At 42.2% G+C, this 20540-nt stretch overlaps 1 protein-coding gene across 1 annotated transcript; it reads left to right on the forward strand.

Annotated features, from left to right (window-relative positions):
* The first annotated feature begins 225 nt into the window (after positions 1–225).
* On the forward strand, positions 226–17849 carry LOC139338334 (cadherin-7-like). Its single transcript, XM_070973245.1, has 12 exons — positions 226–311; positions 3089–3650; positions 5633–5927; positions 6358–6477; positions 9161–9328; positions 9532–9719; positions 11895–12148; positions 12228–12364; positions 13331–13452; positions 14964–15081; positions 16759–17013; positions 17217–17849. Exons 2-12 carry the CDS (start codon positions 3357–3359, stop codon positions 17720–17722), a joined length of 2457 nt encoding a protein of 818 aa, XP_070829346.1. The 5' UTR covers positions 226–311; positions 3089–3356; the 3' UTR covers positions 17723–17849.
* Positions 17850–20540: the final 2691 nt, after the last annotated feature.

Genomic DNA, 20540 nt, shown 5'->3' on the forward strand with positions numbered 1-20540 from the left:
CAGTTTTTCTGTTCAGTATGTCATGACACAGAGACATTGCTTAATTGATTCAATACCATTTTGGTAATGCCAAAGTCTTTGATAATACTGATATTTTGTGTAACACCCCCACCCCCACCCCCCCATTGGAGGAGGAGCTAAAACTGTCCCCCACCCCCCACCAGAGTGGAGAGGGTCTTAGAGCGAGTGGAGAGTGAGAGTCAGCCTGGATGTGGCTCGCTCCGAGCTGCTGCTGGACCTCATCCTGCCTTTCACTAATAATCAGGAACCTGCAGATGAAGAAAATGTCTCACTGATCAGGTGCTGGAACGGTAAGACTGATGTTTTTATTTATTTTTTTTATTTAATCTTTCCATGCAGCACAACCTTTAACAGGATCAACTGGAACTTTACAATTGGATTAATTTATCCCACAGTTAACACTGTACATGAAGTACTGATGGAAAACAAAATAAATGTGACACCATGAGACACTGAATGTAAAAACAATGAAAGTTACATTTTTGTGTAAAAGGAAAAGATAATAAAAAATAAAAAATAATGTAACAGACAAATAATTCTGTTGTTCATCCACAGAACTGCTCACTGCAGCCTTTCTGTTGTGCTGTGTGGTATGTTTTATCTTTGTTTTCAGTGCACAAAAGAAAAGAAAATGTTCAAATTTGTTCAAAGAGAAACTTCAGTTCAAACCTGATTCTACAAAGCTGTTAAAGTATATTTAATTTGTACAAAACTGTAGGGCTGAAAATTTAGGTTGCATCATATTAACATGTAGTTTATACCAAAGAACATTATCTACAGAAGCATTTACAGTTTTAGTTTTCTTCACTGGAGTAAAATTTTATTAAAGTAGTTTACATTTCAGATTTTGCTATTTAATTGTCAGTTGTTTCGGTTTTTGTCAGGGTAATTACTATAAAATATTCTCCGTAAATGAAATTACAGTGGTCACTTTACAAACAGTTAAAAATGGACCAAATTTATGTTTTAGTTTATGTTATGTGTTGCAATTGGTGCTGGAAGAAGGTTAGCCTGTGTTTCACATCTGCTGTCTTCTGCTCACAGCTGTGTGGATGTAGAATGAGCTGACACAACATATGATGTTAATGTGTTTGTGGTTTGTTCTCTTACCGCTTTGTTTGATTCAATGGATTATTTCAGTCCAAGAATACAGAAAAGTGAAAAATGTAATAATAATACATTACAGTTAGTCATTTTGGCACACGCTTTTGTCCAAAGTGACTTCACACACCGATGGTGCAGCATCGGGGGCAGTTTTGGGGTTCAGTATCTTGCCCAGGGATACTTCGGCATGTGGACTGTCGAGGCCGGGGATCGAACCACCGACCTCCTGATCGGTGGATGACCGCTCTTCCTCCTGAGCCACAGCCGTCCCCATTTTACTTATATAAGTGCTTTACAAAAAAAAAATGCAGATTAAATGAGAAAAAGGCCAAGAATAAGATAAAATAAACAGAAATAAAAACAGTATAAAAACCTATATGAAACAAGAAGAGATGTAAAAGAAGCCAGAAGCTCAGTGTGTCTGAGTGCAGCAGGCAGACAGTTCCGTAGTGTGGAGGCTTTAATAGCAAAAGCCCGATCAGCCTCAGTCACAAACCGACCTGGGAGGAACCGTCAGCGCTCCATCCACAGATCTTAATGGTCGGGAGGGCACAGACCAGGTCAACAGGTCACACCTGTATGTAAGAATAAAACTGTTAAGGCCTTGAAAGTAAGCAATAAAAATTCAAAATCAATTCAAAATCGGAAACAGAGAGCTGGTGTAAGGAGGCAAGCGCAGGGGTGATGTGTTCGTGCCTCACTGTAACGAGTAATCACGAGATGAGACGTACGAGTACAGTAACGAGTCGAGCAGCAGCATTTTGTCACACCTACAGATGATGGAGAGAGTCCTGGCTGATACAAGAAATACATAAAAGGACAACTGTGGACAAAAAGTGGACAACTTTTTGTAGATCTGCAATTGATAAAGATAACGTAATTTTAGAGATTAACAAACTGGATGAAACATGACTAAACAGCACTTTGACTTGGCCTACAAAACTACATTTTGCCTCTGTGTTGCACTCTGATGGTGACAATAAAGTTTAATCTAATCTAATCATCAAATATTAGCTATAGATTCCCAGCAGCCTGTGTAGTATTATTTTAAGAGACCATCAAGAGTAGCACCAAAGGAGCTGATGGAATTTGGGGAACTGAACTGAATGACTTCAGACTCCTCATTATTATATTTAAGGAAATTCTGGGACATCCGGGATCTGACATCAGAGAGGCAGGTTGTAAGATTAGGTCAGCTGCTAGGATCTGTGGGTTGTAATGAGATGTAGAACTGAGTGTCATCTGCATAGAAATCGTAAAACATATTCTGATGTTGAATAACCTGGCCAAGAGGCAGCATGTATGTAGCAAAGAGAAGGGGGCCAAGAACTGAGCCTTCAGGTACACCACAGTTCAACTGAGCCATTGAGGAAGAAGAGTTACCTACAGTGACAGAAAATGTTCTCGATGCCTCCCCAGTTCTCCAAATGATGTAAGTGAATACTGTAATTGAGTGTGTCAGAGGCAACACTTCAATGTAAAAGAACTAAAATCAAGCAGTCGCCTCTGTCTGTAGTTAGCAGCAGATTGATAGTAACCTTAACACATGCTGTCTGAGTACTGTGAAGCCACAAAAACGCACAGGAAGCTGTTACAAACAGTTTGGATTGCAGTTTGGATTGAATTACTTTCTCCAGAACCTGAGATAAAGGATAAGGGGGTAAGATAGGGGTTCAGACAATGTTTTTTAGCCGTGGGTGAACAACTGCATGCTTAAAACTGAGAGTCACAGAGGTCAGAGAGTTGTTAAAAACAGTGGGGAATGCCTCCTTCAGCAGCTTAGTGGGGATGATATCAAAGACCCAGGAAGATGAGTTCATGTGGGACACTGTCCTCTCTGACACTGACATTGTGATGGGTCGAAACCTAAAGCTGCTCACACACATGCTGGTTATTCTTATTGTAGATAATAGATAATTATAGATAGTCACAGATTTTATGGATAAATCAAATTTTGTTTCAGGTGTTCAGAAGGATTCAGCCCTACCCAACCTGAGAGGAAGTCTGGCAGACTGATCTATGGCTTTCAACCAGTTTGACGTCTCTTCATTGGACCATTTGACGTCTCTTCATTGGACAGTTTGGCATCTCCTTGTTGGACTATCTGACACCTCTTCACTGAACAGTTTGAAATCTCCTTATTGGACAGTTTGACATCTCTTCATTGGACAGCTTGTTGTCTCCTTGTTGGACAATTTGACATCTCTGAGTTGGTGTCTGTCTTCTCAGCGATGAACTGTCTGTGGTTTCTGAGCATGCTTAGTATGTTCATCCAGTGGGAGGAACCAGGCTGTGAGGCGATGACCCTGAACTCTGTCCTCCTTTGTCAGTTGTCAGGACGAGGAGCAGCAAGAGGTGATGGAGGAGGACAGCAAGGACAAGTAGAAGCAGGAGGTAATGGAGGACAAGAACGAGGAGCAGCACGACATGTCCACTCTCACCAGAGGAGCAGGAGGAGCTGGGTGTGGAACCAGTTCTTCATCCTGGAGGAGTACACTGGAGACGAGCCACTGTATGTCGGGAAGGTACAAATCCGTTTTACACCATTAACTCATTTCCATTAATTAGTCCATCATTAATAATTACAATCAGATCTGAGAGTCAGTTCAGGCCACGCTCTGACTTCAGATTTTGAGTTTTCAGTCACATTCACGTTGCTCAGATGATGTTTGCATTCATCTTCACCTAATGGACACGTTGAATCATTGCACCTACTACACTTTTATAACACGTAGCAGGTGTAATCAGTGAAGTTCATCTTCTTATATCTCTTTGTTATTATTTTCTCTATTTCAGTCAGCTGTCAGACCTTCATGTTCTTCATCCGAAATCACTTCATCTGACTGTTTTCTTTTCATGTCCTCAAGCCTGAGATCTGGTCTCTGATTGGATGACACAGCTGCCCATGTTCTGTGAGATGATTGGGCTGTAGCTAAGAACACACACAGAGCCAATTCTGAGATGCGTAACACAACGTCCATCTTTTAGCCAACAGCTGTACACACTCAACCTGACAGATCAGTGTGACCAGGTATTCATCACGTTGTGGGGACAAAAATCTGTTTACACAGTCACACTGTGGGGACTCACCTGCCTTATGGGGACAAAATGCAGGTCCCCTTAATGTAAATCATTACATTTTAGGGTGCAGGCTGAGGACAGGGATACAGGTTAGGTAAGGTTAGGTCAGGTACAGGGTTAGGAACAGGCAAATAGTGGTTATGGTTAGCGTTAGGGTAAGGCTCCATGAAATGAATGTAAGTCTGTGTAATGTCCCCACAAGTGATAAAAACACAATGTGTGTGTGTGTGTGTGTGTGTGTGTGTGTGTGTGTGTGTGTGTGTGTGTGTGTGTGTGTGTGTGTGTGTAGCTGACTGCAAGCAAACCACCAACTAACCACATGTAAAGACTAGAGGATATTTTAAAAGCAGAACTGAACCAGCGAACTCACGATGGCTGGAGGACTTCAGAAATGTTTGGTTCAGTACAAACAGCTCCTTTTTAACTGCTGCTAAAACCACAAATTTTCCTTCAACACATGTTCAAAAATCCAACATACACCATAGAAAGAACTATTCAACTGTGCAGTTCCACAGCGTTCCATCCTCAGTCTTCTGTTGTTCTATGAAAGGTAACATCCAGAAACATGGGCTGAATTGATTGTGATAGATTTACAGGTGATATCCAGCTTTACATTGTCATGACGGGGAGAAAGCTCGTGCCTTGTCAGACTACACTAAGGGCTTCAAAAGAACCAGAACATATATGTTTACATTTTATACAGTTGGTTAAATCACACTCAATACTTATTGTGTTTATGGTAATTACTCAGTGATGACAACTTAAAAGAGCAGATTCAAAATCCAAGTTCTGATTTGAGTTTTTTTACAGGAAAAAAGATAAACAAGATAAAGCAGGTGAATCAGGCAGACTTAGAGTTGTTCGAAAGTGGATTCTTTTCTCTGAAGCTAGGTTTTCCTTGCTTCCAGTCTTTGTGCTAAGCTAGGCTAACAGTTTCCTCTGCTTCCAGTCTCTGTGCTAAGCTAGGCTAACAGTTTCCTTTGCTTCCAGTCTCTGTGCTAAGCTAGGCTAACAGTTTCCTCTGCTTCCAGTCTCTGTGCTAAGCTAGGCTAAACAGTTTTCCCTGCTTCCAGTCTTTGTGCTAAGCTAGGCTAACAGTTTCCTCTGCTTCCAGTCTCTGTGCTAAGCTAGGCTAACAGTTTCCTCTGCTTCCAGTCTCTGTGCTAAGCTAGGCTAAACAGTTTCCTCTGCTTCCAGTCTCTGTGCTAAGCTAGGCTAACAGTTTCCTCTGCTTCCAGTCTCTGTGCTAAGCTAGGCTAAACAGTTTCCTCTGCTTCCAGTCTCTGTGCTAAGCTAGGCTAACAGTTTCCTCTGCTTTCAGTCTTTGTGCTAAGCTAGGTTAGTATATTATTATTATTATTATTATTAACATTTAATTGAACTGGTTTCCTCTGTTGGTTTTCCTGGTTGTCTCTGGTCTGTGCAGCTCCACTCTGACATGGATAAAGGTGAAGGTCAGGTGAGGTACATCCTGAATGGTGAAGGAGCGATGTCCATTTTCACCATTGATGAGAATACAGGAGATATTCATGCCACCAAGAGGCTGGACCGGGAACAGCAGGCATACTACACCTTGAGAGCTCAGGCTCGAGACCGGAAGACCAACCTGCCGCTCGAACCCGAGTCGCAGTTCATCATCAAAGTCCAGGACATCAATGACAATGAGCCCAAGTTCCTGGAGGGACCATATACAGCCAGTGTATCTGAGAGGTCTCCCGTAGGTTAGTCTGAATGCCTGCAGTCTAAATGAAGGGAATTGTTACTCTGTAATAACAATATCAGCTGCTATCTATAATCTGTGAAAGGTTATAATAGAATATGATATACATATATATGTTTTTATTCAGACTGAAATCATCCAGAAGCTGAAGTTTCGTCTGCTGATTAATTACAGTGACTTGTTCAAGACAATGACCATCAAACAGCTATAGTTAGCCACGTTTTATAGGCTGCTGCTCCTAATATGAAAATCTTACTTTATACAGTACAGTGAAAGTCAGAGTTTAAACACACTCAATGTGAAAAGCAGAAATCAAACAGGCTCTTAATGTTTTTTCAACCCTTTGATTCGATTTTTTTGTTCTTTCATGGAAGCGGCGTGACCTCCTCACTTTGTTAAGTAAAAATGTATTTTAAATCATTTCTGTATAGGTACGTCAGTGGTGACAGTGGTTGCGACAGACGCTGATGATCCAACTTATGGAAACTCTGCCAGATTAATTTATAGCATAGTGCAGGGTCAGCCGTACTTCTCTGTGGAGCCAAAGACAGGTGAGATCACACCTGAATAAATTTGAACGCAACATCTGAACATAATTGATGAAAGCACCAGAACACACCTGCACAACACCTACAAAACAATTAAACACACCACAACACACCTGAACACCACTCCTGAATGCAGCTGCTGAACACAACACCTTAACACAATGCCTGAATTCAACACCTGCAAACAGCACCTGAATACAACTGAACCAAATGCCTGAACACATCTGAGGAAAACACCTAAACACAGCTGAACACACCACATGAACACACATGAATCCAACACCTGAAAACAACACCAGAATACATCAACAGAGGGCACATGAACATAACAGCCAAGCACAATGACGGAGTACATCTAAATGCAGTACATGTTTTCAATGATTCTTCAAGCAAAAACTCGAAACGTTCTCTGTTTCCAGCTTTTCAGATCAGAATATTTTCAGATTTTCTTAGCAAATTACACCTCCTCATGTTCTGGACTGTTGATCAGACAAAACAAGCCATTTGAAGACATCCTCAATTTAACTATTTAAGGATTAGTCAGGAAAATCATTTGCAGATTAATTGATAATAACTATAATTTGCATTTCTTGAAGAAAATGTGTGAGAAAGCTGGAGGCTGCTCACTGCTGCTGCTGCAATTTTCAAATATTTCAGCACCGCCTGCAGGTGAAATTGTATCAAATGCTATGAACTCATTGAATGTAAGCATGAATTCTTCAGCACATGTTCCTGTTGGGGCTGCACAGTGGCGCAGCAGGTAGTGCGCGTGCCTCACAGCAAGAAGGTTGCCGGTTCGATCCCCGGGTCAGGCGGGGCCTTTCTGTGTGAAGTTTGCATGTTCTTCCCGTGCATGCGTGGGTTCTCTCCGGCTTCCTCCCACAGACCAAAAACATGCTCGTTAGGCTGATTGATGACTCTAAATTGTCCGTAGGTGTGACTGTGAGTGTGAATGGTTGTTTGTCCTTGCATGTGGCCCTGCAATCGGCTGGCGACCGGCTCAGGGTGTACCCCGCCTCTCACCCATTGTAGCTGGGATAGGCTCCAGCCCCCCGCAACCCCGAAAGGGATAGGCGGTATAGATAATGGATGGATGGATGGATGTTCCTGTTGAGATTTCAACTTTCAAATATTCCTGCCATAGACTTCCATTCTCAATTTTAAAACTTCAAAAAATATTTAAATCACTGAAACATGTTGTCATAATGTCATGACTGCTCCAAGCGACGACAAATAAAACAGAGGGTGACAAACGTTAAAGCAAAATGATCAACTGTTTATTTAACTCAACATAACCAACTAAGGCAACAAACTAAAGTCGACAGTGGAGCCTCCTTCTCCTCTCTCCTCTCCCCTTTTTCCCCTCTCCTTTCTCCCCCCGGAGTCAGTCAGGCGTGGGCCTAGCAACCTAAAGGGGTGGGGTCGTGACAATAAGGACAAGTCATCGCATATGTCTTCTGTAGAAGATGTATGTTTTGACACACAAATGAAGTTTCTACAACAACAATAGAGAAACCGATAGATGCCAACAAACAGAAGTCATTAATGAAATACAATACTACTAACTATTACTACTAACTAGAGGATTAATTGTTAGTTGAATTATAACTTGTGTAATAACAGACACATTTGGGGGAAAACAGAAACATATTTCAAAGCATGTTTGTCTAAATCGAAATGATTCTTTTTTTTACATCTGTAAGTGATCATAAAAGACTCATATATGTTAAATTAGATATGTAAAGATGCATGAAGTCACCTCGCTAACGCTAACAGTCATGTGGATATTAGACTCTGAAACAAAATAACATAACATAGTCTTCATTAAACAAACCCAACATTTAATCACTGATTCAGACTCAGAAAGGTCTGAATATTTTAACGTTTGGACTCAGCTAAAGCCCGCTGTCATGTTTCGACATCTCCCTCTTATATAAACAGTTTGGTGTCATTGCTCCCCCTCCTCACCCTGTCTCTCTGCAGCAGACATTAACCTGTAAATGATCCTGAAACATGTTTATGGTTCACAGGGAGGCAGTGAATTAACTCGTCCTCTGCAGAGCGACAGATTAAAAGAGATTATGAGTGTGCGTTTGTGTGTGTACGTGTGTGTGCATGTGTGCATGTGTGTGTGTGTGAGGATTATTTGATTATAAACAGCTTCAGCCTCCCCTGCTCTAAATCATCCATGTATTTAAACTCAGTATCATCCGCACTGATATGGTCAGAGGTCACATGATGTTTTCACTTCCTGTTGAGTCAGACTGAAAAACATCACAAAGTACAAAACAAGAAAAACATCTGTAGGCTGTCCAATCACCTCTATAAACAGGAAATCACTGTAGCATCACATTATCACAACTTTGATTGAAAATTGAAAAAGCCTCTTGTGTGAGAAACAAAATGTCTTCCAGAACCACAAGCAAGTCCAATTGGGTTTGTGAAGCACTTAGAAGAACCAGGACCTGGATGAATGAGAATCTTCACAGACGTATACGCTAACCGGTGGCATTTACTCATTTAGCCACATTTCATTAGCTTAGTGTTTCATAATTTGAGGTATGTTGTGCTATCTGAGTGAAATGTAATTTAAAATCTTGCAGATCGAATCATTATTCAACAGCATTTATCAAGCTTGTTGGTGCGGTGTTTTGTTTTTTAAACTCGAATCTTACCTGCCCTGCAGGTATAGTGAGAACTGCTCTTGCAGACATGGACCGGGAGGTGCAGGACCGTTACCTGCTGGTCATCCAGGCTAAAGACATGATTGGCCAGATGGGTGGTCTGTCTGGAACCACATCTGTCACAGTAATGCTGACTGATGTCAATGACAACCCTCCTCGTTTCCCCCGCAGTAAGTCTGACCTCTTACCTTTCGTTATGACATCATAGAAATACTGAGAGGTGGCAGATTACACCGACAGGACTTTCAGGATCCTCCACAGCACATTGGATGAAGTTGTTACCAACAGTTCGAGTAAAGAGGAGAGGATATTATCAAATGTCTCTTTAGCAGCACCTGTGTGTACCTGCGTGTGTGAAACTGTGTTCCTGCAGAGAGCTACCAGTTCAGTGTTCCAGAGTCTGTACCGGTTTTAGCTGTTCTCGCTAAGATCAAAGCTCTGGATCTGGATGTCGGACCAAATGCTGAGATGGACTACAGGATCCTGGATGGAGATGGACTGGGGACCTTCAGGATCATCACAGATCCAATGACACAGGAAGGACTGGTCACACTTCAAAAGGTACTTGTTTATTTCCAGTGTACTGGACACCCTAGTGAAGGTATGAGTTACACTTCTTCAGATACTGGTTTCTTTAACATAAATATGTGCTGGTTTCTGGTGTTCTTATATCAGTAACTCATTTCCTTGTAGAAAGTACTGGTTTGCTTGTGGTAGGTACTGGCTTCTTTGTGGAATTAACTGGTTTTCTAGTGGCAGGTACTGGTTTCTTTGCAAAACATACTGGTTTTCTTGTGGAAGCTTCTGGTGTCATGTTAGAAGGCACTGCCTTCTTTGCAGAAGGCACTGGTGTGCTTGGAGAACATACTGGTTATCTTAATAATAATGCACTTCATATACACTGCACAAGTGATGCATAAAATGCAACATGAAGTGTTGAACATAAAAGCAAATAATAATAACACGTGTGATAAAACAATAAAATCAAGGGGGAAAATGTAAATTAAAATAAAGTAGAATTAAAACAGCCGGATGAAACAAAATAAAACAGTGGTTAGGTGAAAAGAAAAGACCCTTCAGGAGGATGTCATGTTAAAAACATGTGTCTTAAGATATTGTTTAAAGGTGTGAGCAGGCTTTTAGTTCTGGTTCAGGAACAATCAAGAGGTTTGAGTCAGAGGATCTGAGAGACCAAGAATGTGAAGAGAATGGGAAGGTTTTCAGGCTACAGGTGATCAATGAGAAGGTTTTCAGACTACAGCTGACCAATGAGAAGGTTTTCAGACTACAGCTGACCAGTGAGAAGGTTTTCAGACTACAGCTGACCAGTGAGAAGGTTTTCAGACTACAGCTGACCAGTGAGAAGGTTTTCAGACTACAGGTGACCAGTGAGAAGGTTTTCAGACTACAGCTGACCAGTGAGAAGGTTTTCAGACTACAGCTGACCAATGAGAAGGTTTTCAGACTACAGCTGACCAGTGAGAAGGTTTTCAGACTACAGCTGACCAATGAGAAGGTTTTCGTGTTGGACTAATGTGGACTCTCGGTCTGGTTTTTGTCAGAACTGGGTTAGGGTTAGGGTTACCCTGGACCCTGAAACCAGACTGGAACAGTTCAAACACAGTGTGTGTCGTCACAGAGGAAATCATTCAGCTGCTTTGAAACAAGTGTTTCTAAAATGTTCCTCAGGAAACGCAGGTCTGAAACTGGTCTGTAGTCAGAGCGACAGACCGGTCTGAAAGGTCTTCTCTAAGCAGCAGTTTGATTAGAGCAGTTTTAAAAGCTGTGGGTGCCTGTGACCAGTGAGTGATTCATGCTTGTTAAAACCTCTACGAGACCAGCCACTTCTTTAAAAGAGGCCACAGGTAGAGGACTGTAACTCACAGTCTGCTGCCGTGAAGCAGTGCATGGTGGACTTGGATTTTGGATTAACACTGTGCGGTTCGTTGTCCATCTTTTTCTGAGTAATGTTCATTTTGATGGCCATGGCCTCATCTCTGAAATATGCAGAACGTAATTACAGGCAGGATTCATGAGACTATCAACAGCTGAAAAGGAATTCTTGGATTGTTACAGTTTTTATTTTAAGTTCAGAGAAATATGTTTGTCTGACATTTCTGTCTGCTGCACTGTGTTCTGCCAGGAGTTCTTTTAAAACATCACAGTGGACCTGAAGTTTTGTCTTGTACCAGGTTACCAGTTTCTGGGATCACAGAAAAGTGCATTTCTTTCCAGGGATGTTCTGGGTTTTGGGTCACTCTGATTGTTTTTTATTTTGTCACCCAGACGTTAAACCGTCAACCTGTGTGAACATCTGCAGCTTGAAACTCTCTGCCTGTTTGATCATTGCATTAGTCTGCAGTGTGCCCCAGCACTTCTCTGGATTAAATCTGCCTTTTCAGTGACGGTCCCAGAGGAGAGTCCACTGCTGCTGAACAGCTGCTGACAACCATCAACACACTTTGTTTTAAATTTAGATTGATGTCAGTGATGCATGCAAAGACAAAATGATCTGGTATTCCCAATCCCAAAGCTAACTGCCCATCCTTGATTTTATTAAGAATATTGAGAGCACACATTCAGCAATGGACACCATGTCCTTTTAAATCAGGCTTTTACAACTCCATATGAGACTGGTTTATCTCCACATGGTGAGACAATGAAGCCAGGATGTAGAGACAAGCTTTAGATGAAGCAGAACGTGTCTAAATCAGTCCACCCCTTCTCTCCCTCCAGACTCTGGATTTTGAGATTAAGTCAAGCTACATGTTGCGTGTCGAGGCGTCCAATCGTTACGTGGACGCTCGCTACCTGTCGACTGGTCCATTCAGCGATGTGACAACAGTGCGTCTGCTGGTGGAGAACGTGGACGAGCCTCCCATGTTCTCCTTGTCCGTCAGTCAGATGGTGATCTCTGAGGGAGCCGCAGTTGGAACTGAAGTGGGTTCAGTTTTAGCTCACGACCCTGATGCTACCAACAGCCCAATCAGGTACAAACATTACCACTTTTAAACAGATCCAGAGTCAAACCCAGTGCTGGTGTTTTAACAGTGTTAAATCTGTGTGCAGGTACTCTATAGACAGGAAGTCAGATGCGAAGCGTTACTTTAACATTGACAGCAGTTCAGGTGTGATCACGACAGGCAGACCTCTGGACAGAGAACTCATCGCTCTGCACAACATCACTGTCCTCGCTACAGAGACCTGTGAGTCTAGACTTCATCTCACTTTAAGCAGTAACTCAACACTAAATCAATGCTTTCGAGTTAGCTCATCATTTTTTGTCATTTTATTTACCCTGGTTCCATTCTATAGAGTTAATATGAGAACAGCCCAGCCTCACTCAGCGTCTGCCCCTTCTCTGGGATTAGAGCCACACTCATCCCCTCCTGTAATGTGTTCCCCTCCACCATAACTTACCCTCTCATCTATTTGTTGTTCCAGACTTGCACTCACTCTTATTTACTGACAAACTGTAATCCAACTGCTTGCTGATTGTTATTATGGTGTAGTGTCTTGTTATGATGTCATGCGGCGGTGTATCTCTTCTGTGGATGTTCACCTGCTGTATTGTTCATCAAAAACCATGAAAAAAGAAATTGAATATGTGGGTCTGGTTTGGTTTAGTTTAATTCAGATCATTTAAATGTGATTGGTGGCTGAGTGAATCCAGCGTAATAAGGAGCTGCAGATGATCAGGAGGATGACAAGAGTTAAATGAAGAAATTAAACTTGTCAAGGTAGTTTCTACCACCTGAATGATATCACTCTGCTAGCTAGCTTGCCATGAGCTAATGCTCAGGTGTACTTTTATGTGATGGGCGGGGTTAGCTAATTGCCCCAAATAACATTTGAAAATGAATCATCAAAAACATTAGGTTAGGAAAAGAAAAGAGAGCCGTTTTGATGTAGAAATGCTCTAAAGAGACAATTTTAGCCATGTTAATAATGGAACAAGGCAGTCAAGGTCAACACTTCCAGCTGCTCCCGGCCAACAAACAGCCCAGTTCATCACCCCATAAAACAATGACGTCTCAATTTTGCAGGTTTAAAACAAATCATATAAAAGATTGTCAACCCCCTGTTTGTTATTTGTGGTAACTTCTTGTCTGGTTATGATGTAATCAGATGAGCCGACGTACCTGACAGGTGTGTCTGTGTGTGTGTGTCAGCGGATCAGGCTCAGGTGGGGAAAGCTGTGGTTCTGGTCTCTGTGACAGACATTAACGATAATGCTCCGAGCTTTGCCATCGACTATGAAACATTCGTCTGTGAGAACTCAGAACCTGGACAGGTAAGCATCACCTGGATACTGTTTGTTACACACAGTATTTTCTGAAAAGTTATCGTGTTTTGAGCCTCAGGGCCTCATTAGATATACTTTTCATTGGTCCAGAAACTGCGCAGTTTCTCAAATTTAATTGGCCCACATCGCTGACATGATACACTCAGAGTTAATTATCAGATTTTTGCTGTCTTATGAAATCTGTGGTTCAGTCCTGCTTTCATTATTATGTGTAGAAGCATTGCGACTCATTGTTTCAACAATTATATTCATTATAATTGTTTGTTATGTTGTATATTACTGTATATTGCTGATGTTTTTTAATTGCTTTAGTTATTGGTCATCCAGATGTTAGAGCCTCAGTGCAAAATGCTTTAGAGTTTAGAGTTTTATACAGGGAAGAGCTGCCAACAAAACAAACCCACTACTCTTCCCAAACTGTCTTTAAAATATGCTCAACTTCAACATAAACTCTTACAGTGAGCAATGTACTCATTCATTTACAGTTCACTTACATTTCTAAGCATAAAGGGAAGTAAAGTGCAGTAAATGATGATGCAGGTGTTGGACTGCCACTGAGCCAGCTGCTGCTGCTGCTTGGTGGTGTCTTAAGATTCAACAGCTGTGACTGTTGTCCTTCCAATGAATCAGCTCTTATTTATGTGTTATTTAAGGGTATTGAAGTGTTGTAAAAATCTGTTGTAATCTGTTTATGGTCTGCATCCAAATGTTCCATCACTGTGCAACTAATCTGATCCTGCCTGAAGTCACATGACCGGGATCAGTCTGATGTCACATGAAGTCACATGACCAGGATCAGCCTGAAGTCACATGACCAGGATCAGCCTGAAGTCACATGACCGGGATCTGCCTGAAGTCACATGACCGGGATCTGCCTGAAGTCACATGACCGGGATCAGTCTGATGTCACATGAAGTCACATGACCAGGATCAGCCTGAAGTCACATGACCGGGATCTGCCTGAAGTCACATGAAGTCACATGACCAGGATCATTCTGATGACCAGGATCAGCCTGAAGTCACATGACCAGGATCATTCTGATGACCAGGATCGTTCTGATGACCAGGATCAGCCTGCAGCTTTGTTGAAAATCTTTCTGAGTTCTTCAGATACTCCTGCAAAGTAGGGGATGACTGTTGTTTTGTTTATGGTCGCTTTCTTCTCTGTTCTTCTCTTTTTGCGGTCTTGATGAAAGCCCAGTTTGCGTAGCCACACGTTCAGAGTGTTTCCCTCGTGTGTTTCTGCTCCTGCTGCTCAGTTTCATATAACCTTCCCGTGAACAAACTCGTATGTTATGTTCCTCCAGGAAATGATGAGTCCAATACTGAATTTCCTCTCCTTCTGCTTTATTTTCTTCCAAATCTCTGCAGGAATTCATCATCCATGACAGATTGAATCTGACAGTATATTAAGTGCTTCTTGTTTAAAATAAATAGAAATATCTTTCTCTTTGGTCAGCTGACCCTCTCTTTCATGTGTTTGACCTTTGACCTCTCAGATCATTGAGACTCTGAGTGCTGTGGATCGTGATGAACCAGAGAATGGACATCACTTCCTGTTTTCTCTGACCACTGAGGCTGCTGGGAACCTCAACTTCACCCTGAGAGACAATAAAGGTAAAGTACACCTTAGAAAAACACGTTATCATGAAGCTCTACCTTAAATAATGAAACCAGGCAGAGTATTTCCCTCACTTACAACTGCATGAACACATTTTAGACACAAACTACTAAAAAGGATCATTTCAGTGGCTGAACATGAAGGCCACTGTTTGATTCAGAATTCTTTGTTCAAAGACCACTAACTATCTTTCTCCTGGCGCTTTCAACCCACAGTATGTCTGTGACAACTGAATACATTTTAGTCACTCGAGACATTTTAAGGGCTCTCATGACCCAGGTGACCAAAGTGCTCAATTAATGCAGCTTTTATCAAACTGGTAATATCAAGGAGCAAGAATTAAATATAGCGGAGCAGCAGAGCTGAGCACGAACCAAAGGAAGTCCTTCTACAGCAGCTAAAGGAGCATTTTCTCCTTTGAGATAATAGAATGACTTTGGGAAAAAATATGACATTGTCCCAGGAAAAGAGGAAAAGTGTTCTCCAGCTGTCTTCATCATTCTGAAACCAGAACACAACAAACATTGAGGAAGACTAATTTTCACTCCTGCCACCTAAAAAGAGGCACAATTGTCAGATTATACTATTCCTAAATTACATAACATACATAGGTAGAATGTGCTAGAATCAAGTTCACAGCATTCCTGTTTATCTGACAGTCTGACATTTATCTCATATTCATTTGAATCCATCCCATAATAATTTGGGCTTAAGATACATACAAGATTACGTTCACATTTTATTCTCTTCCATCGGCTCCTAACAAATCAGCTCTCTTTCAACATGAATTGCAACATATTTTTCATACCTGTCACGTTATGGAATTTCAGTTTAGCAGCTCACATGACACAAAATTTCACACTGAAGCAGAGAGGACACGAGATCAGGTAGGTTTGAAGTCTTTAACTATGAGAACAGAAGCAACTGATACTCAGTGATTTTTCAGGCTCAACAAGGAGTCGGCCTGACGAGCAGATCCAGTCTTTTCCAAAGACAAGGACATGGGAAACATCAAGGCCGTCAGCGTATTTGGACCAATGTAAATAGTTTGGAGGTTGAGCAAGTGTGCAAAACTTTGAAAAAAGATTACCAGGGACATTACGTATACACAGAGCCCAGGTTTAAAAAGAACAGAATATCCCTTTAATCACTCACATGTCTGACTTTTCAGATTAAAAGTCTGGCCACATTGCAAACCTAAGCGCAGTCACTCTAATGAAAAAATGGTCTTGTCAATGAATTTAGAAACCTTTAGTCATCAGCAGTGTCCAAGAACACAGAATATTACCGTATTAGCATGCACTGAATTTGGAATGAGCTTCTGTCAATGACTGAAACCACTGGAAACATTATCTGAGAACATAAGACAGTTTGCTGCAAATCCCCTCTGGTGACACAACAGAAAAACAGTTTGTACTGATTCATTGCCAGCCAGCCAGCCAGCCAGCCAGTCAGTCAGTCACTCGCTCATGGACAACCATGGCCATAGGGCTGATCCTGCTGTGGCGGCCCATTTGAATATCGTTAATGTTAAATTATGACTATTATAATGATATTTATGCATTGTTATTTTCCCAGTCCAAAGTCTTAAACATCCTCTCAGTTCTGAGTTGATTATTTTAAAGCCATGCAGATTCTTAAGTGTTTCATCCTGTCCATCCATCTGTCTTCAGACAACACAGCGTCCATCCTGACTCGGCGTAGTGGTTTCCTGCAGCGAGATCAGCTGGTTCACTTTCTGCCAGTGGTCATTTCAGACGGCAGCAGTCCATCTCTCAGCAGCACAAACATGTTGTCCATTATCGTCTGCACCTGTGATGACGCCGGAAACCGCCGCTCCTGCAGTCAGGGGGCATCACCACTGCTGGGGGTTGGCCTTAGCACTGCTGCCACCGTCATAGTCTTCACCTGTGTCCTGACTCTGCTGGGTAAGAACCGGGGCATGATCATCAGCTGAAACACTCTTTCACTTTAATCTGAAAATAAGCAGCAAGGTACTGTGCCTGTAGATAGACACTGCCTAGCAACCAGGCTATACACCTAGCAACCAGCCACACTCAAGATAGAAACCAGGATATAATTAACCCTCATATCAGTGTTAGATTGAGTCAACCCCTTCCTATGTCCTCAGGTGTCATCATTGTAACGGTTGCTGTCAGACACAGGAGGAGAGAGCCTCTAATCATGGACGATGAGCGCGACATTCGTGAGAACATTGTTCGTTATGATGATGAAGGTGGAGGTGAGGAGGACACTGAAGCCTTTGACATGCTCACTTTGAGGCACCTGAACAAAACACACCAAACTTGCCAAGACACCAGCAAGAAGCCTTCAGGACTTCTTACCAAGACAGCTGAGTACAGGACAGATAAGAACAGGCTGTTCCAGGACTTCATCAGGGAAAAACTGCAGGAGGCAGACCGGGACCTGACAGCGCCCCCCTACGACTCTCTGCAGACCTACGCCTTTGAGGGCAGTGAGTCAGCTGCTGAGTCGCTCAGCTCGTTAACTTCGCTAGACTCACTAAACTCACCAGAGTCTGAGCAGAACTACGAATTCCTGAGTGGGTGGGGACCAAGGTTCCGAAAGCTCGCAGAACTCTATGGACACCATGAGGAAGGGGGGGTTGCCTCATAACCCTCAAACTACAGCAACCACAGGGGGCTCGAGAGGACACTACAGGTGTGTCGATGCAACAGGTAGAGGGAGTGTGGTTAAAGTAGGAAATTTTAATTTCTCTCTGTTGTCTATATTTGAGTTTTCTGAACTGGATCGGGGGCTGCACAGTGGCGCAGCAGGTAGTGCGCGTGCCTCACAGCAAGAAGGCCGCCGGTTCGATCCCTGGGTGGGGCCTTTCTGTGTGAAGCTTGCATGTTCTTCCTATGCATGCGTGGGTTCTCTCCGGCTTCCTCCCACAGACCAAAAACATGCTCATTAGGTTAATTGGTGACTCTAAATTGTCCGTAGGTGTGAGTGTGAGTGTGAATGGTTGTTTGTCTTGTGTGTTTCCCTGCGATCGACTGGCGACCGGTCCAGGGTGTACCCCGCCTCTCGCCCGTTGACAACTGGGATAGGCTCCAGCCCCCCGCAACCCCGAAAGGGATAGGCGGTATAGATAATGGATGGATGGATGGATGGATGGATGGATGTTCCTGTTGAGATTTCAACTTTCAAATATTCCTGCCATAGACTTCCATTCTCAATTTTAAAACTTCAAAAAATATTTAAACCACTGAAACATGTTGTCATAATGGATGAACTGGATCAGGATCAGGATCACACGTGGATCCATATAAACTCCTGTCTCAGGCCATCAGCACTGAGGCTGCTGTCTTGCTCAGGGGCAGAGGTGTTTCTGATACACTGAGACTAAGGATTTCCTCCATGTTTTTAAAACTGAGGATCCTCCTCAAGTCTGCAACGTCTGTCCAATTAGAACTAAAATCATTAGTGTTTCTGAAATGAAAACGTGAAGAGTCTCACAGATTTATTTTATTTTATTCTATTTTTTGCATGTGAAAAATGATGTTCTGATAAACTGACCAGTGACATTACATCATGTGGCATCACAGTCTGTGAGGTTGGTCTGTTTGTTCTGGTTTAGCTGTTTTGTCTGGAGAAGTTCTGGAGAGTAAAGACCTCTTTAGATCTGGACTGAAGTGACATGACACTAACCCTAACCCTATGTTTAACTCATTTCAAGGATTAACATTTCAATACTGATTATCAATAATATGCTAAATAAATTAATACTACAAGGATATTCATTTCGAATATTCATTATTAAAGAGTGCCATACTTCAGTGTGGAATAAATACTAACCTGTGATGGACAAACGGTTCTTTTTTCTAAAACTGTTGCTGTAGTTTGGATCTCTTCAGACTTTTTATGTTCTTTATGCACTTTAGATGTAGGTGAAATCAGAAAACTCAACTCTGTTTCAGCTCTTTAATAATGATTATTGATCATGGATCCAGGTGTGTCAATAAGCATCTTATGATCTTCAGTGTCATAAATACAAAATAAAAGTTTTGAATTGCAAATACTGACCCACATGTTTGTGTTTTTTAAATTTTCCTCTGCTGTTACTCGACAGATGATGTCACATTTAGGTCATCTCTAACCCCAGACTGGCACAGTGTCTGTTTGTTCAAGTCAACATGAATCTCTACATGCTGCTAAATCTAAATTTGTTGGCAGTGTTTTTGGATGTCACTTGTGTGTAGTTCAAAGTTCAATTTATTGTTCAGGGTGATGCCAAGAAATTTGTGGCTCTCCACCATTTCAACAGCTTCGCCATTGATGCTGATGGGGGTGTGGGTGAGGTTAGAGACTGACCTGGGTGTGCTGGAGGAGTTGAAGACCAGTTCCTTTGTGTTCCTATCATCGCACTGTGTGAGATGGGAAAAGGGTGTCATGGTAGCTTGCATGGAGTTGTGAAGAACTGTAGGGCCTACACAGGGAACCAGAGCTGAGCTGACGTTCAGGTCAAGCTTTTCATTTCCAGGTGCATCTCCTGTTTGGACACAGAAGTCACGTCATCATCTGTCACTGACATCACTCAGTAATCACACATTAAATTCATCATCAAAGATACAATCCTGATGCAAGTCGCCACCTTTGTACTGACTAGAAACAAGGCTCTCTGAAGGAAACAAACCACCACGAATACCAACAACATCAGAAACACACTGATGGAAATTTTTAGAGTCTCAATTAAAAATGTTAAAAGTTGTGTGTCTGTCAGTAGTTAAAGTTGTAAAAGGAGTTACATTAAAGTTCATCATATCATCCATTTGATTATCAGCTGATGGAGGTTCAACATCACACCTGACACATCATGACACACCTGAACCAGGTGTGCCAAACGAAGCTCTCGCAAAAAAGTTTAGTCAGGCCTGTCGCTTATTTCTCAAACCACCCGCTCGCTTCACATTGTCACTCCTAATTTCTTTGCAGTCATCGTCTGTGGCTGTCAACTGACATATCAGCTGTTCTCATCAGCATGTCACATCTATCCAATTGCAGAGTGACACACCTTCACTGTTAGCCAATCATCTCACTGCTGTCTTTTTAAATATGATTCTCTCTCCGCTTTATCTCATTCATGCTTCACCACTCAATCTTTGTAGATCTTCAGCTTCATCATTTCATCATCCTCATCAGTCACCAGCCACCAGTGTTTGTGGTTGGAAATGTTTTTTGTCAGACTATATTTCCATGCTGATTTTAGCTAATTCAGTTTAGATTACTCCAAGGTGCAAGGTTCGGTCCCATACAGGACTCCACTCAGGGTCTCCAAGAAGGCCGAATACTCTGAACTGCTGTTCGGTGCATATGCACAAACAACAGTCAGAGTTTTCCCCCCCATGACCCGAAGGCAGAGGGAGGCGACCCTCTCGTCCACTGGGGTAAACTCCAACGTAGCGGCAGTCAGCCGAGGATTTGTGAGTAT

The sequence above is a fragment of the Chaetodon trifascialis genome, chromosome 11, assembly GCF_039877785.1.
Source record: "Chaetodon trifascialis isolate fChaTrf1 chromosome 11, fChaTrf1.hap1, whole genome shotgun sequence".
Classification (NCBI taxonomy): domain Eukaryota; kingdom Metazoa; phylum Chordata; class Actinopteri; order Chaetodontiformes; family Chaetodontidae; genus Chaetodon; species Chaetodon trifascialis.

Bases quoted from the DNA above. Each gene is read 5' to 3' on its own strand.
- LOC139338334 (XM_070973245.1), top strand. From the start codon at position 3,357: ATGAACTGTCTGTGGTTTCTGAGCATGCTTAGTATGTTCATCCAGTGG. The intron at 3,651-5,632 runs GTACAAATCCGT...TGGTCTGTGCAG, and splicing joins AGCCACTGTATGTCGGGAAG to CTCCACTCTGACATGGATAA. The intron at 5,928-6,357 runs GTTAGTCTGAAT...ATTTCTGTATAG, and splicing joins ATCTGAGAGGTCTCCCGTAG to GTACGTCAGTGGTGACAGTG.